Below are 18181 nucleotides of genomic sequence, written 5' to 3' on the forward strand. Positions count from 1 at the left end.
CAGCTACTCCTTAGAAACCCTGTGGGGCAGTTCTACTCTGTCCTATAGGGCCGCTATGAGTCAGAATCCACTTGACGGCAATGCTTTTTTTTGTTTTTTTGTTTTTGTTAGTGGCACAGTGGTTAAGTGCTCGGCTGCTAACCAAAAGGTTGGCAATTCCAACCCATGAGCTGCTTCATGGGAAAAAGATGTGGCAGAATACTTCCATAAAGATTACAGCCTTGGAAACCCTATGAGGCAGTCCTACCCTGTCCTGTAGGGTTACTGTGAGTCAGAATGAACTCGATGACAATGGGTTTGGTTTCGTTTGGACTCTGCATATCTACTTGGAGTTCTCAAAATTATCATGTCCGAAAGAGAGATCCTGATTCCTGACTACTGTCTACTGAAGAAAGATTAGAGTAAAACATGCTTCTTCTTCAACCCAGTAAATTCTATATGATGTATGCCTTTCTTGTTGCTAACACCTAGAATTCATTCTTGATTCCATTCTTTTCCTTATCCCCCACCTCTAACCTATTGGTAGGCCTGGTTGTACTGTATCTTTCTTTCCACCTTCAATCATCTCTTTAAGTCCTAGCCATCACTATTGCTTGCATAGACCATTGTGGTAACCTCCTAACCATTCTCCCTCCTTCTACTTTTTTCACTCCATCTATCTATTTTCCTCATAAAATATAGAAACATAGAACTCCATATTTATCAAATTAATTCTATGTGAATGAGGGAAGATTCCATTTATATATTACTAAAGGTAACTTGTCATGGTGACAAAGAGATTATGCTTGGAGTAAGTCAATGCCAGTTTGAATCATGGCTCTGCCATTTACTAGGTGAGTGACATGGCTAAGTCAACCTCTCTAAATCTGTTTACTCATTTCTGAAATAAAGATAATAGCCCACTCGATGGGCACATTTACCTGGTACGTAGTGAACACTTAATAAATGGCAACTATTTTATTTCTGAAAAGAAAATAAAAATTTTTGTTTATATAATTTCCATGTAGCTTAGTATATTTCATTTTTCTTAAAATAATTCCAAAGAAATATAAAATGCTTCTGTAACTCACTGCAGTAAAATATTATGTTATCTACATCTGTTTCGAATAGAAATAATCTGACATAGAATATCCTTATCTACTATAGCAATAGAAAAGTTCTCAACACACAGAGAACACAAAGTGTTTGTATTTGTTGGCCTTATTCCTAACAAACATGTTTTCAGTTTTTTAAGACTAGCCTGAAACTCAACAGAATATGTAAACTCTAGAATTTAGGTCTATTTCATAGTGTCATGTTTGACCTGCCTCATTCGTTAAAAAGAAACTAGCAAGGATATATAAGTTTGATTTTCTCCAGTAACATTGTGATCCATTTGTTCTTTCCTTACCTTGCCAGATCTGATTCCCCAGCTTCTGATTTCTCTGGGTCAAACACATCTAAGTGTAATAGTATATTGTACCATTTTGCTGTGCTTGCTTTGTTGTTTCTGTTTTGAGCTTACTCCAAATCTTAGTCCACCCATTATTGTTAAAGTTTCTCCTCAGTGGTTTTATTGCCGTCATCTTTGAATCTATAATTATTGTTAAACTTGCATTTGTTTAATGTTGTGGAGGAATAATTGTCATTTGAAAATAATTTCCTCTAAGTATCTCACTGAAATAAGATAGAATTCCTTACTCTATCACATTTCTTTTTTGCTAAAGCTTTTCTCCTAACTTCATCATAACTAATTTCGTAAGTCATTTTATTAACCCTTCCTGCATTATTTCATCACAGAGCTGCTCATTTCAAGGGACTAACATATTAGCATCACTTAGGGAAAGTCTTTCAAGCTGCACTTATTCCCTCAACCACCCCTGGATTGTTATCTCTGTTTTCGGTTGAAGGAATGTGTAGGCTGACTATATCAAAGCTCCCCTATCTACTCCTACCCCTGTAGTATTCAAAGCCATTGCACTGTTATATGTATTGACTGTAATCATTTGTGGAATAAAAAATAAAATCCATGAATGGTTTTCTAGGTGATTTATCTCACATAAGAGGGTAAGCCAGCATTCTACAAATTTGTCATTTCTGGTAAGTCATAGTGTAATTATGCCATTAAACTTGTAATTCAACATTATTCAAAAATATAATTTATATTCTCCTTCTAGCTGGAGAGAGCCTTAGTCTTGAGAGGATTTCTTAAAATTAAAAAAAAAAAAAAGTTTAAATGAAAACAATATTGTATTTCTTTTATAAGTGCTACTTAGTTTTATTAATCCAGAAAATGTAACCTTAGTTGGGACAAATAAGTTGCTGTATCCTTACTAAAAATATAATTAGCATGCTTTTTTGAAAAAATATTTAGTTGTGTTTTTAGGTGACAGTTTACACAGCAAATTAGGTTCACCTTTAACAATTTTTATACAAATCGTTCCGTGCCCTTGGTTTGGATTTTTACAATGTGTTAGCATTCTCATTATTTCCATTCTGTTTGTTCTGTTTCCACTGATCTATCTTCCCTTCCCCTCCTTGCGTTCTCACCTTCGTTTTTTGGGTAAACATTGACTATTTGGTCTCATATACTTGATTGTTTAAGGAAGCACATTACTCACAGGTGATACTGTTTAAGCCAATCCATTATTTGGCTGAAAGGTGACTTGCAGAAATAATTTCAATTCCACATTCAAAGGTTATCTTAGGGAGATAGTTTCAGGCTTTTCTCTACTCCATATCTGTCCAGTAGGTCTGGCCTTTTCAAGAATTTGAGTTTCATTCTACATTTTCTTCCAGTATATATGGGACTTTCTGTGGCGTCCCCCGTCAGAACAGTCAGTAGTGGTAGCCAGGCACCATCTAGTTCTTCTGGTCTCAGGTTAGAAGAGGTTGTGGTTTAGGTGGGCTGTTAGTCCTTTGGATTGATTTTTTTCTCAGAGCTTTTGATTTTCTTCATTCTCTTTTGTTCCATACAAGTAGAGATCAATAGTTGTAACTTAGATAGCTGCCCACAAGCTTTTAATACCCCAGATGCTACTCTGGGATGTAGAATGGTATATTTTGTGAACTACATCATGCCAACTGACTCTGCCGAGACTATGGTTCCAAGCCTTTTAATCCACTAAATGATCCCACAAGTTGTCTGGATATGTTTAGGAAGCCTCCATAACTGTTCCCCCTATGTGGTTTGTTATGTACGTGGATATATATACAGCCCACACAAACGTGTATCTATGTATGCCTCCAGATACACCTATACGTGCATTTATTCATGTATGCCTTTCTACCCATATAGTTTTTGGTCATTTTTACTGTTGCAAAATTGTATATGCATTTACTGAAATTGAGCCTTTTTTCGTGTGCTTCGTGGTATCTTTATTACAAGTTGTGCTGACTTCACTCATATTTGGTCTTGCCTTTCCCATCACCAAAAGTAACAAGTGTTTACTATCTAGAAAGTGCTTCTCCCTCTTTCTCCCTCCCATCCCTAGTAGCCATCAAAGAACTTTGCTTTCTGTCTGTACATCTATTCTTGACTTTTTATAATAGTGGAACCATACAGTATTTGTCTTTTTGTGATTGACGTATTTCACTCAGCATAATGTCTGCCAGATTTCATCCATGCTATAAGATGTTTTGAGGGACTCCTTATTATTCTTTATAGTTGCATAGTATTCCATTGTATGTATGTACCACAATTTGTTTATCTATTAACCGGATGATGGGCACTTAGGTTGTTTCCATCTTTTTGCTATTGTGACTAATGCTGCAGTGAACTTGGGTGTGCGTATGTCTATTCACGTCACTGTTCTTATTTCTCTAGGGCATATACTTAGGAGTGGAATTGCTGGAATATAAGATATTTCTATTTCCATCTTTTTCAGGAAGTGCCATACTGTTTTCCTTAGTGGTTGTGCCATTTTATAACCCCATTAGCAGTGTATGAGTTCCAATTTCCCCACAACCTAAACAGTGCCATTTTGATCAGTGCCATCATTGCAGAGGTGAGATGGTATCTCATTGTAGTTTTGATCTGCATCTCTCTAATGGCTAATGGGAGCCCTCGTGGTCCCGTGGTTAAGCGTTGGGCTGCTAACCAAAAGGTCAGCAGTTCGAATTGACCACCCACTCCTTGGAAAACCTATAGGGCAGTTTTGCTCTGTCCTGTGTGGTCGCAGTGAGTCAGAATTGACTTGACAGCAATGGGTCGTTTTCTTTATTTGTAATGGCTGATAATCGACAGTATCTTTTCATGTATTTGTTGACTGCCTGAATGCCCTCTTTGGTGATGTGTCTGTTCATATCCTTTGCCCATTTTTTTGACTGGATAGCTTGTCTTTTTGTTGTTGAGTTATTGAAGTTTTCTATATATTTTGGAGATTAGATCCTTATCAGATATGTCATTGCCAAAATTTTTTTTCCCAATTTGTGGGTTCTCTTTTCACTGTCTTGGGAAAGTCTTTTAAAGAGCATAAGTATTTAATTTTTAGGAGGTCCTAGTTGTCTAATTTATCTTCTGTTTGTGAATTTTAGTTTTGTTTGATAGGCTATTTATGCTGAAGATTAGGTCCCCAAGTTTTAACCCTGTGTTGTCTTCCGGGTACTTTCTAGTTTTAGCTTTAACATTTAGGTCTTTGAGCCGTTTTGAGTTAGTTTTTGTGCATGATGTGAGGTATGAATCCTGATACATTTTTCTTCATATGGCTGTCCAGTTTTGCCAGTACCATTTGTTAAAGAGACTATTTCTTCCCTCATTGAATGGACTTTGGCCCTTTGTCAAAGATACCTACCTGTAAATGGATGGATTTACTTCTTTGTTCTCAATTAATTCCACTGGTCTGTGTGTTTGTCATTGTACCGGTACCAGGCTGTTTTGACTACCTTGGCTGTATAGTAAGTTTTGAGATACGGAAGTTTGAGACTCCGTACTTCATTCTTCTTCAATATTGCATTAGCTCTTCGGGGCCTCCTTCCTGTCCATATAAAGTTGGAGGTTAGTTTTTACATCTCATTACAGAATATTGTTGGGATTTGCATCAGGATTGCATGATATCTATAGATCACTTTTGGTAGTATTGACATTTTCGCAATGTTAAGTCTTCCAGTCCATGAACATGGGATGTTTTTCTATTTTTGTAGATCTCTTTTAGTTTCTTGCAGTATTGTTGTATAGTTTTCCAGGTCCCTGTCTAGGTTTATTCCTAGGTATTTTATCCTCTTGGGGGCTATTATAAATGGTTTTGTTTTCTTGATTTCCTTTTTAGAGTCCTTCTTGTTAGTATAGAGGAACCCAACTGATTTTTGTGTGTTGATCTTGTACCCTGCTGCTTTGCCAAAATCCTTCTATTAGTTCCAGTAACTTTATTGTGTTGCTTTGGAATTTTCTGTGTATAGGATCATATCATCTGTGAATAAGGTAGTTTTACTTCTTCCTTTCCAATTTGGATATGCTTTATTTCCTTTTCTTGCCTTATTACTCTGTTGAGTAAGAGTGGTGTTAAACAGCATTCTTGTCTCATTCCCGTGCTCAAAGGGAACTCTCTCAGTCTTTCTCCACTGAGAATAATGTTGGCCGTTGGTTTTGTATATATGCCCTTAATTATGTTAAGGAATTTCCCTTCTATTCTTATTTTGCTGAGAGTTTTTATCAGAAAAGGGTGTTGGATTTTATCAGATGCTTTTTCTGCATCGATTGAGATGACCATATAATTCTTTTCCTTTGTTTTGTTTATGTAGTAAATTACATTGATTGATTTTCTAATATTGAAGCATCCTTACATCCCTGGTATGAATCTCTTTTGATCATGTATTATTTGTTTGATACGCTATTGAATTCTGTTGGCTAGAGGTTTGTTGAGAATTTTTACATCTGTATTCATGAGGGATATTATTCTGTAATTTTCTTTTTCAGTGGTGTCTTTGCCTGGCTTTGTATCAGGGGTATGCTGGCTTCATAGAATGATAAAAATGCTTTATGAAATGAGGATATATTTCATAATTATTAGCTTGCTGAATTATTTTTAAATTCTATCTTTTTTTGCTTATTATATTTCTAGGTTGAACAGTTAACAAATCATTTGAAAGAAAAAACAGACAAGTGCAGTGAGCTTTTGCTGTCCAAAGAGCAGCTTCAGAGGGATATACAAGAACGAAATGAAGAAATTGAGAAACTGGAGTTCAGAGTAAGGGAACTGGAGCAAGCCTTACTCGTTAGTGCAGACACTTTTCAAAAGGTGTGACTTCTTTTCAGTTAACTTTACCAAGTGTTTTAATGTAAATTACTCTTAAAAATTGCTGTTGACTTCTTGTTGATATTATTACATAATGTATGCATATTTATGTCTGTTGTCAACATGATGCCATTTCTCTTTACTCTTATTTCCAAATGTTTGCATACTTTAATCCTGGGAAAGCAAGATTAGTGACACCAAAATAATTATTTTTCCTTTTAACCATCAATTAAAGTTGTGACTCAAGAATAATAGCCAAGTGAAAAGGCTATGGACACCACTTTAGGCTGATGCCAAACTAAGAAGTGATGATATCCATCACCATTTTACTACAGAAAACAAAAATGAATAAAAGAGATCAGTATAAGGAAGCTGGGGAGGGAGGCAGATGGAGGAATGACTTTTACTTTATCTGAGGAGTAAATTTTGAGAATGTTAAAGATTCCTATTCAAATTTGTGTAAAATGCATTCTAGGCTGAAGATCTAACTTTTTGATTATTCACTAATGTAAATTATTCAATTCTCGTTGAAGAATGGCTTCCGTAATTAAATGAGCGATCAGGATATAATGTCTAAAAATTTGAGAAAATTATTTTATATTTAAAGGCAGAGGATCGAAAACAGTTTGGAACTGTAGAAGCTAAAACAGAGTTGTCCCTAGAAGTACAATTGCAAGCTGAGCGAGATGCCATAGACAGAAAGGAAAAAGAGGTAAGGAGTTTATTTTTAAGTGGCAAAATGTGATTTGGATTATTTTATATAAGTTACATTAAAAATATCATTTGAACGTAATGGAGTTTGTGGTCTAAAACCAAAGTTTGGACTGCTATTTAGCTCATTGCCCTAAGTTGATTTTGAAGATAATAAACATGTAAATAAGTATATCAGCTACTAACAGCTTAATTTTTTGAATTAAGTATCTAGTAACTGTCTACCTTTTACTGAGAATCATAGTTATTTAGACATACAAGAGGCTTTAGAGAGCATCCATCAACAGCTCCCAGTTTTTACAGATATGGAAACAGGGCCAGGGATAGTGAATAAGTAAGTGGTTAAAGTGAGAGCTGACCCTCTTCCTCTAATTTTTAATAACAACGACAAGTATTTTGCTAGAACCCGCTTACTCATTTATAACTCAATCCATGGAGACTGAGAGGCAGGAAAGTAGAATTAAAATGTATGTTTTTTTAATGAAAATAACTTCTTAAGAATTCTCTGCTGCATTAAACAAAGGTTTTCGGAAAACTGATAATGTCTAAAAATACCATGTCCATATGTGTCATTATATTTGAGATACTTATCACCACTCCCATAGCCTAAGTTTGTATAAAATGTTATTTATAAAGTTTTGTTAGAATATCTAGAAATGCAGATTAGTTAAAAGAAGAAAACGTTAAAATATAGGAGTTTCAGGAGTCTAAGAGAAGGAGGGGAGCTCTGGTAGCGTAACGGTTAACAACTTGGCTGCTAATCAAAAGGTCGGCAGTTCAAATCCACCAACCACTCCTTGGAAACCCTATGGGGCAGTTCTACTCTGTCCTATAGGGTCACTATGAGTTAGACCCAGCTCAACAGCACCTAACAGCAACAACAGAAGGAGAATAATGTGGAAAGAAAAAGAAGGAAGAATTTCGTTACGGAAATAAAATTCCTTCAGTAGATTTTGGTTCTCTGTAGAGCTAAAGAAAAGTAGCTTATAAAAAAAAAAAAAAATTTTTTTTTTTAATAGATAAGAATAATAAGTAATAGTTTTTTTTTCAGCTGAGGACTGTGTGGTGGGAAGTGCAAGTTAAGTATTCAAATGCATATCTCACTTAATCTTTACACCTTCCTGGGGAATAGACTCTATTTTTATCTCCATTTTGCAAGTGAGTGAAAGGGGTTAAGTAACTTGCTCGTGGTCACACGGTAAGTAGTTGAGTAAGAATTCCATCCCATCCAGATTACTCTGGACGGAGATAATGCTGTACTGCCAAAGGTGGGCACGTGGGTTGTTTTGCCTTGTTGGTGAGAAGTATTGAAGAATGTCATTCAGTACTTATTGAGCTCTTCCTGTGTGTAGAGCAGTGCCGTCCAGTTGTAAAAACAGCTTCTGTCGTCAAGGAATCTACTGTCTAATTAAGGAGATACATACACATAAGAAAGAGACAAAAACACGTAAAGGAAGAAAGACACAAATAGATGCAAATTAATGGAATCCAAACAGTATAAGCATCAACTGGTAGATAAATTAAACAAGATTAAAACACATAGCTGTCAGTCTCTATTTTTAAGCTTTAATTAACTGTTCTTCTGTTATTTGGAAACCCTGGTGGCGTAGTGGTTAAGTGCCGTGGCTGCTAACCAGGAGGTCAGCAGTTCGAATCCGCCAGGCACTCCTTGGAAATTCTATCGGGTGGTTCTACTCTGTCCTATAGGGTCACTATGAGTCGGAATTGACTCGATGGCAATGGATTTGGTTTGGTTTGGGTCTGTTATTTGGTTGTTATAGGCACAATAATAACACAGCCTGGGACTGATTGGTGTCTGGCTGATTAAGAGGAAAGAATGCCCTATAATTACATTTTTAGGGATTGAAGTCCCTAATGTGATGTTCAAGTTCAGCTACTTAGAATAGGAATGTTAGTGGTTTAAATCAGTACTTCTCAAATTTTAGTGTGCATCTGGATCACCTGGAGACCTTTTTAAATTGCAAATTATGATTCAGTAAGTCTGGGGTAGGGCTCGAAATTCTGTGTGTCTAACTTGCTCCCAGGTGATGCCAATTCTGCTGTTCCAGGGACCAGACTGAGTAGCAAGGCTTTAGATCACAGAGCTAGGAAAATATCTGGTGAGGCAGGGTAGCAGTTTTGAACTCAAGTGACTACATATGTGTTGATGTTAAAAGCTTGTCATCAAGAACTAGTTGTAGAAGATAGGGATAGGTATAAATACTATTATATAATTTTCAAGGAGGTATAATCATCACAAGTATCGGTAAACTAACCTGATAATTATATATGCACAACCACTAAATGTATTTAAAATGTGTCTATTGAGTTTAATACCAGTGTTACAGAGAAATCTTTAAATATAAGTCTTGCACATTACTTATTAGACATAGAATGAATGATAGTTAAGAATGTAAGGCTCCAGAGGTAAACTCCCTAGATTCAAAAACTGGCTTCACCAAGTACTAGCCCTGTGGCCTCAGGACAAGTTACTTCATCTCTCAGTGACACCTTTCCTTATCTGTAAAATGGGATAAATTTGTTACAGGGTTTAAAAAAAAAAGTATTACATAGAAAGCCCTTAATACAGTGATTAGCAGCAAATTGTCTACCAGTGATGGCTATTATTATTAGTATTGATACTATTTCTGTATAGGCAATCTTAGGCTAAATGATTTCTAAGGGTTTTTGCCTTGCCAAAGCTATGAATCTGATTACATATCAGCATTTAATCAGCATGTGTCCCCTTTCTGCTTGTAAGACAATAAATGACTTATGGGCTGCTCTCTGAGGCAGCTGCCACTAAATGCTACTCCTGCATTTTAGATTGCCCTTCCCCCCCGCTTTATTTAATTTTATTTTTGGTGAAAATATACATAGGAAAACCCACTCCCATTCTACAGTTTCTAGACAATAATGATCAGTGACATTGGTTACATTTTTCAGTGTCAACATTCTCATTATTTCTGTTCTAGTTGTTTCACTTCCATTTATGTAATCTCCCTTCCCCCCAACCTTCTCATCAATACTTTAAAATAACTGTTGACCCTTTGGTTTTATATAGTTGTTTTTTTTTTTTTTTTTAAACACTTTATGTAAGGGTGACTATCTTAACTCATTGCGCTAAAATGTTATTTTAAAGGTGACTTCAAGGGGTAGTTTCATTTCAAGGTTTGAAGAGCAATTCAAGGCTGTAGCCTCAGGGACTGTTTTAGGCTCAGTAGGTCCAGTAAGTTTGAATTCTTTAAGAGTTTGAAGTTCTATCCCACATTTTTCTCCCTTTTTATTCCGGACTCATCTATTATATTCCTGACCAGAACACTCAGTAGTTAGATTGCATTTAATGCTGCAATTTTGATCATCCGGTAAATACACGTTTGAAAATCCATTCATTAAATATTAAGTAGCTACAAAGCAGTGAGCTAAGTGTTTTGAGGATGATTAAGGCTGTTCCTATCCTCAGTCAAACCCAATTCTTTTAATATAATGATAACTAGCTCTTAATATTCATCATTAGCTTCAGTCTGTATATTACCGTTGATTAGAGCAATTGCTTTACAAAAAATGATAATCTGTTCTCAGCAATGAGCCAAATTTCTGTTCTCCTACCTGAAGGAGCTTTCCAGTTTTCTCCTGAATTTGTATTAAAAACTTACTCTACCTGGCTTCTATAATTCAGACCTAAGGATCTCTCAGTCTTAGTGTCAACCTCTGCATTGTTTTGCCGTATGGGCTAGCAGATACTTATGGTCTAAAATGAGCTAATATCACTTAGTCACTGAAATAACTGACCTATTTCTACAGATTTTTGTTTTGTTTTAGTCTTTTGATAGCAACTAAACTTAACATAAACTAAGGAGTAAAATGTGGACTCTCTCTTCCTCTCATGACCCTTCAGAGGACATATTAGGTAGGAAATGGTTCCTGTGCCCTTCCTCAGAAGTTCTTCTCTAATTTGAACATGCCCAAAAACCACACTGGTGACTGACAGATTTAGGAAAACCACGATCCTTTTTTTATGACTCGTGTTTTAAACATACATGCTTTGGGAAGCTAATACAGTACTTTTGAGAAATAGATGTTTGTATAAACTAGCTTTTTTTTTTTTCTTTCTTCTTGATAATTTTGGTTTTAAGATCACAAACTTAGAAGAACAATTAGAGCAGTTCAGAGAAGAACTGGAAAATAAGAATGAAGAAGTTCAGCAACTACATATGCAATTAGAAATACAGAAAAAGGAATCTACTACCCGCTTAGAAGAACTTGAACAAGAAAACAAATTATTTAAGGTAATTAGTTAAATAAAACTTTCATCTATAAATAATTCATAGTTTTGGTCCTGTTTAGCCTTATTAAGCATTTGTAAAGCTGGCTGTCAAATAATATTTAGCAGAGGTATATTAGCAGGCAAATGAATTTGCATGGAACTTATTTTAAACCCAATCCGAACATTTAAATTCATCATAAGTGAAATTTTTTGAGACTTTTTATCAAAATATTTTAAGAATTATTGAATAACCATAAATGTTTTCATTTGTATATTTTAGAAACTATGTATTTTGTAAGAGTTAATTAAAAGAATGATCTGAAAATGACATCTAATGGTATAGCAACTGGGATGGTTATTTTTATCCCTAGGATGAAATGGAGAAACTGGGATTTGCCATAAAAGAATCTGATGCTGTCTCTGCTCAGGACCAACATCTTCTATTTGGGAAATTTGCTCAGATAATACAGGAAAAAGAGATTGAAATTGACCAATTAAATGAACAAATTACAAAACTTCAGCAGCAACTTAAAATTACAACAGATAATAAGGTATACTCATTTAACATAGGTTATTACCGGAAATTAATTCAAACTAGAATTTTAAAGGGCAAAAGGGTTATAACTTTCCGTTTCCTATTGACTTAAAAATCAAATAAACCTTGATTTTCTTTTATCCAATAATTTTAATTTATTCAGACACATTGGTTTAACAAGCTGTGTATATTTTTGTCCACCTTCTAATATCATCATAGGGACTTAATGTTTTCCAGGGAGTCTCTGATGACTCAGGTTTCATCATCTCACTCTAACCAAATCTACTAAGAGGGTCTCTGTATAGTTATGAGTTGGATAAGATCATTACCTTTGGGCGCCATCTGCTCTAGACTTTTTATTTCAGTACTTCGTCCTTTTTAGTTGGAGTGTATTGATGCTGACTTTTAGGGTCACTACGAGTTGGACTCAAGTCCACAGCAATCGGGTTTTCTGGGTTTAGTATTCAGCTACTACTAAAAGTGTAAATCACTTTAGTAGAATTTTCTGTACAAAATTCTAAATGAGGTCATTGTTTGATATGATGGAGGAAGTGTTGGTCTGTATTGAAATTACAGTAACCTAGTATGTCTAAGGAAACCCTGGTGGCGTAGTGGTTAAGTGCTATGGCTGGTAATGAAGCGGTCGGCAGTTCGAATCCACCGGGCACTGCTTGGAAACTCTTATCAGGCAGTTCTACTCTGTCCTATCAGGTCACCATGAGTCGGAACCGACTCGACGGCAGTGGGTTTTTAGTATGTCTAGGAAGTATTTTTTTTTTTTAGGAAGTATAGTATTGTGTGATTATATCGTCAAGGTTCTGCCCTAAAAGGAGGTGAAATTCCAAAAATATAAATACCTATGAATTATGTATGTTACTTTTTTTTTCATTAACTAATAGGTTATCGAAGAAAAAAATGAACTGATAAGGAATCTTGAAATCCAAATAGAATGCTTGATAAGTGATCAAGAACGTGTGAAGAAAAATAGGGAAGAAGACATAGAACAGCTCAATGAAGTAATTGAAAAACTTCAACAAGAGCTGGCAAATATTGAACAGAAAACATCAGTAGATGCTAATTCCCTCCCAGAAGAATCAGATAGTTTAAAACATCAGTTGGATATGGTAACAGCTGAAAAGCTGGCTTTGGAAAAACATTTAGAAATTACTAATGAAGAAATGGCTTTCACAAAAAATGTACTTGAAGAAACTAATTTTAAAATGAATCAGCTAGCACAAGAATTATGTGCCTTAAAGAAAGAACATGAAAACATGAGAAAAATCCAAAGTATACCAGAGAAAAATATTAACATGGCCATAGATGATCCAAGCAAAGATAAAACTGAAATAGACATAGCCCTTACCAAGGATACTCTTAAACCCCTAGAAAATCAGACTTACCTCAAATCTTTTGAAGAAAACAGCAAAGTTTCCATAAGCAGTTTGCAGACAAAGTTGCTGCAACTTGAGAGCACTGTTAGTGCAAAGGAGTTAGAACTTGTCCGGTGTTTCAAACAAATAAAAGACATGGAAGAGCAAAGCCAGTCTGAAAGAGAAATGCTTAAAAATAAGATTGTAAACCTACAGAAAATGCTTGAAGAAAAAATTGCTGCCGCTCTTGTGAGTCAAGTCCAACTTAAGGCAGTTCAGGAATATGCTAAATTCTGTGAAGATAGACCAACAGTTTCATTAAAACATGCAGGAACAAATACACAGAATTTGAATGAACTAGGAGAAAAAGAGATGGAGTCAAATATATCTGCATTAACCTTGAGAATAGCAGAATTGGAAAGTCAGGTGGTTGAAATGCATTCTAGCTTGATTTTGGAAAAAGAACAAGTACAGATTGCAGAGAATAATGCTTTGGAGAAAGAAAAGAAGCTGCTAGAACTACAGAACCTGTTGGCGAACAATGAAAAAAAACAAGGAAGAAACGAAAGGAAAAGAAGCCCTCAAGGAGGTTTTGATGTCCTTGAGGTTAGTTTTATTTGATTTTTCTCTTAAATACCCTTGCAGACTCTCTTTCCCTTAGTTCTTTAAGGTGATTGCTGATTTTACTAAATTAAATATAATGTTCTTTACATTTACTAAGTTATACATAGAAGGTTTTTATAAAACTATTATTATCCTCCGCAGTCATACTATTACCAGTAGAATAGTGGATATAAACTATGTTTTGTGGTCTTTGAATCAGACTGTCTAATTCATTTGCATGGTCATTAAATAGAGCAGTCAGAAGAAGCTTTGAAACATTAATGCAGAAATGTCTCCTAGGACTTATGTGGGCTTTTCCCCTTACTTTTCCTCTAATGTGCATACTGTGTGATCATCCCTTTTAAGTAATGAAAAATATCAGAAAGTCTTAGTTATACCCGGATTGTTTTGAGGAGAGTGATATAAATGTGAAAGTTTACAGTTGTAACAAAGAATATTTTCATATGTTTTCCATTGCCATTCAGACAACTACTGAGTTATTTCACTCCAATGAAGAAAATATATTTTTTGGAGAACTAGAGACTCTTCGAGTTGAGTCAGCAGCTACCAAGGAAGAACTTGCCAGTTATAAAGAAAAGGCAGAAAAACTTCAAGAACAGCTTTTGGTAAAATAAGTGCCATAGTTCCTAGTTCACTTATTTCTACCTGTCTTAATTTCATGTCAAAGTATTCTCTATGAAAACAAACCCAGATCCATAACTTAAAAGTTAGAAAAAATAGTATTTTGTGGATTTGATACAAAGTTCCATGATTATACATTTCTTTACTAGCATCTTAGTTTTCCTGGGAGTCTTTTTTGTTAGGAGACTTTTTAATCTCTAGTGTGTTAATGAAGGAGGAGAAAGACAGTTATTAAAGAGGATCATATATCCCAAGAGAACGAAAAGTAGAGGCTGATAAAATTTCACTTCTATAACTAATATATGACTATACATATATATGAATTATGTATTATATATGTGTGTGAGAGAGAGAGACCATGAGTGTTTCAGAAATATTTTTCCTATTATTCTGAGGAAAATGAACATATTAGCATGAATTATACTCCCTCTCCCCCCTAAACTCTACATTCCATATGGGAAAAATTTAACTGAAGGCTCTACTGTTCTATTCATTATGTTTTAGGTAAAAGAAGCAAATATGGCATTTCTGCAGAAAGACTTAAGTCAAGCTAGGGATCAACTCACAGAAGCAAAAGAGAAATTATCCTACTACTTAGAAAAAGAAGATAAGACGGAGGAACAAGAAAACAAAGTCTGTGGCTTAGAGCCACTTCCTGTTAAAGTGGGCAAAAGCTCTGCATCCCAGACAGATGGGATGCTCAAGGTCAATAGCAGCAATCAGACTCCACGAGCTCCTGTTAGAAATACAGGGATCCAAATTGATTTACAGAATGAATGTTCCTCAGAAGAAGTTGCCAAAATAATCAGTCAGTTTACTGAAAAAATTGAGCAGATGCAAGAATTACATGCTGCTGAAATTTTGGATATGGAATCCAGACATATTTCAGAAACTGAAACCTTAAAAAGGGAACATTACGTTGCCGTTGAGTTACTGGCAGAGGAATGCAGTTCCTTGAAGGCAGTTATACAGTGTTTGAGAACCAAAGAGGTATTTGGTTTTCATAATTTGTATTTTTAAACGGTCCATGATTTTTTAAAACAGTCTGTTTTTAAGAGAAAAATAATTTTGGGGGCAGTCTCTTCCCTTAGATACTATTATAGTTTTAAATCTTTCCATTGTGTAGAGTTAAATAATAACTTTCCAAAAAGTTCCTGTGTAGGTTTGCAACCCAGTGTTATCATTCCTTAATTCATGCATGTCTCTTACTATAACAGTAATATCCATAAGGGAAAAAATTGTGAAAGGTGTGACAGATTTAATTGATTTTTTTTCTGACAGTATTAATATTCATTGCACCATATTTTTATTAAGGAAAAAAAAGTTGGTTGTTTTATTTTCTCTAATTAGGGATCCTCAGTTCCTGAATTAACACATTCTGACTCTTGCCAAAATAGAGAAATATGTTCCAGTGGTAAGTTATGTAAATTTCTAGAATTTTTATACAATGTATTTAAAAAGGATTTTTATACAGTAAGTGATTGCTTTCTTTATTTCAGATTCTGGATCAGACTGGGGTCAGGGAATTTATCTTACACAAAGTCAGGGATTTGACACAACATCAGAAGGCCAAGGAGAAGAAGGTGAAAATTCAACAGATTCATTTCCAAAGAAAATAAAGGTACTAAGCAACAGATTTTTTTGAGTAAATTTAGCCAATGTCACTTCTACATTGAACATAATAGTTTATTTAGGGGTGATATAGTAGGGCCCTCTCTGCCCTCTCTGAAAAAATAATTTTGTAGCTAGAAGGAACCTTGGGGATCGGTTGAGTCTCATTTTCTTATTTTACAAATAATAAAATACAATAAGTTTAATGATTATTTATATGAAGTTTTTTTAATAATTTTTTTCCTGATATTTTTGTTTGCTGGAATTACTAAAACATTCTCAGGTACTGTAAGTTTTCACCCATGTATTTCTTTTAGTTAGATCAGTAACTGGTCATTAAATACAGGAAGAACGTATTAGGTAAACAGAAGGAACTTAGTTAGAGGTAACTACACAAAGTCATAACCTACTGGCTTGGCTTCCGCCTCCATGGGAGGAAGACACCAGTAATGGAGAGCTGGGGTTACCTGTCTGCAGTGGCTTTACTAAATCATTCAAGCTAGATAAAGATACCTGTTCTAGATTTTATTTTTCTTTGTATTTCTAATCTTGCAGTCCCTGAAGAGTTTGCCTTAATTCTGACTTTGGGGTCTTGGTTTCCAGGGATTACTGAGAGCTGTTCATAATGAGGGTATGCAGGTACTCTCTCTCACTGAGTCTCCCTATAATGATGGAGAGGACCATTCTGTTCATCAGGTTTCAGACTCTTGGCTAGAAGAAAGAAGAGCTTACCTCAGTACGATCTCATCTCTTAAGGATTTAATTACCAAAATGCAGCTGCAAAGAGAAGCCAAGGTACCCAAGGAATGTTATGGATCTTTTTTGTTTTATTTATATTATGTTATTATATATATTATACTATTTTTAAGGCACTTTTCAAATTCAATTTTTGTTTTATGACATGTTTTCACATGAACTGCTGTGACTACTACTGCCATATCTTCCTCCCATGGAGTGGCTGGAGGGTTTGAACTGCCAACTTTTCAGTTAGCATCCAATCATTTAACCATAGAGCCACCAGGGCTCCTTATGAATTAATTACTATGCATTGTTTAAATACTCCTAGTCACATACTTGAAAATAAATTCATATGTTCTATGTTCTTAGGCTTTTAATATTATTTTGGTTGAGTAAATTAATATCATCATTTAGAACATTTGAAAAACATGCTGATTTGAAAATTAACTTGTTTTTTATACTTTGCTAGGCTTATGATAGTTCTCAGTCTCAAGAGAGTTTCTCCGACTGGCGAGGTGAACTTCTGATTGCCCTTCAGCAAGTTTTCTTAAAGGAGCGCAACATCTTACTAGCTGCATTTCAGACTGAGCTGGCAGTTCTAGGCACTAGAGATGCAGTTGGATTATTAAACTGTTTGGAACAGAGAATACAAGAACAGGTATTCCTTTTGATAGTAATAAGAGGCTGAATTATTGATTAATTTTAGAGTTTTACGTTCAGTACGAAATAGAATTTTAACAGGAACCTCTAGGAGTATTTAGAAGAAAAATTATTACCTTAAATGTTCTGCCTTGTGTTAGAAAATAAGAAAGACCAAAGATTAATGAGCTACTTATCCATTTTAGGAAATTAGAAAAACAGAATGAACCTTAAGAAAGTAGAAGAAATAAAATAATTTTTAAAAAAATTAATGAAATACTTACACTGTTAGAATAGAGAGTATCAAAAAGTTATTAGTTGGTTCTTGGAAAAGGCTAAAAATACAGAAACATTCCTGGGGTGATTGGTTAAGAAAAAAGAGAAAGTACATTTTTTTTTAAAGTTATGGGAAAAAGTCCTATGAAAGTGAAACCTGTGAGAGCTAGAACTCAACGGGACTGCCATATTTTTCCTGGTCTCAGAAGTTTTCTGCCTTTGACAGGATGCAGTCTTATCACTTTTCTCTTGGTCATTTTAGTAGAAAATATTAGAATTTTCCTTCCTACACAAGTTCCAGCTTTTGCAGCTTCTACTTTGTAAAACATAAAGCTGAGATTTAAAAATAAGAGAATGTTATGAAAATTTTTGTTACCAATAAATTAAAAAATTGATGAACAAATTTTCTAGAAAAACGTCATTTATCAAAATGTCATTCAGGAAGAAATAGAACACCTAAAAAGACCTATAACTAGTAAAAGGATCAAATCGATAGCTAAAAATCTCCTTACAACTCTTAGTGCCCAGATCTCAGCTTTTAAAAACATTCTCTATTGTAACCAGGGCTCCTTGGAGA

The 18181-nt window shown here is 34.8% G+C and overlaps 1 protein-coding gene across 8 annotated transcripts in view; it reads left to right on the forward strand.

The window, feature by feature from the left end:
• AKAP9 (A-kinase anchoring protein 9) overlaps positions 1–18181 on the forward strand; it is a 157714-nt gene that overhangs the window by 113111 nt on the left and 26422 nt on the right. For 7 of the 8 annotated variants that reach the window (XM_049893999.1, XM_049894000.1, XM_049894001.1 and 4 more), the window contains 11 exons: positions 6039–6215; positions 6820–6924; positions 11060–11212; positions 11562–11741; positions 12625–13701; positions 14184–14324; positions 14845–15330; positions 15691–15754; positions 15840–15961; positions 16555–16746; positions 17159–17347. In XM_049893999.1, coding sequence (XP_049749956.1) covers positions 6039–6215; positions 6820–6924; positions 11060–11212; positions 11562–11741; positions 12625–13701; positions 14184–14324; positions 14845–15330; positions 15691–15754; positions 15840–15961; positions 16555–16746; positions 17159–17347 — 2886 coding nt within the window. The remainder of the gene's footprint in view (positions 1–6038; positions 6216–6819; positions 6925–11059; positions 11213–11561; positions 11742–12624; positions 13702–14183; positions 14325–14844; positions 15331–15690; positions 15755–15839; positions 15962–16554; positions 16747–17158; positions 17348–18181) is intronic. The other variant, XM_049894004.1, reaches the window with a different exon arrangement.

This window comes from Elephas maximus, chromosome 8 (assembly GCF_024166365.1).
Source record: "Elephas maximus indicus isolate mEleMax1 chromosome 8, mEleMax1 primary haplotype, whole genome shotgun sequence".
NCBI classification, from domain to species: Eukaryota; Metazoa; Chordata; class Mammalia; order Proboscidea; family Elephantidae; genus Elephas; species Elephas maximus.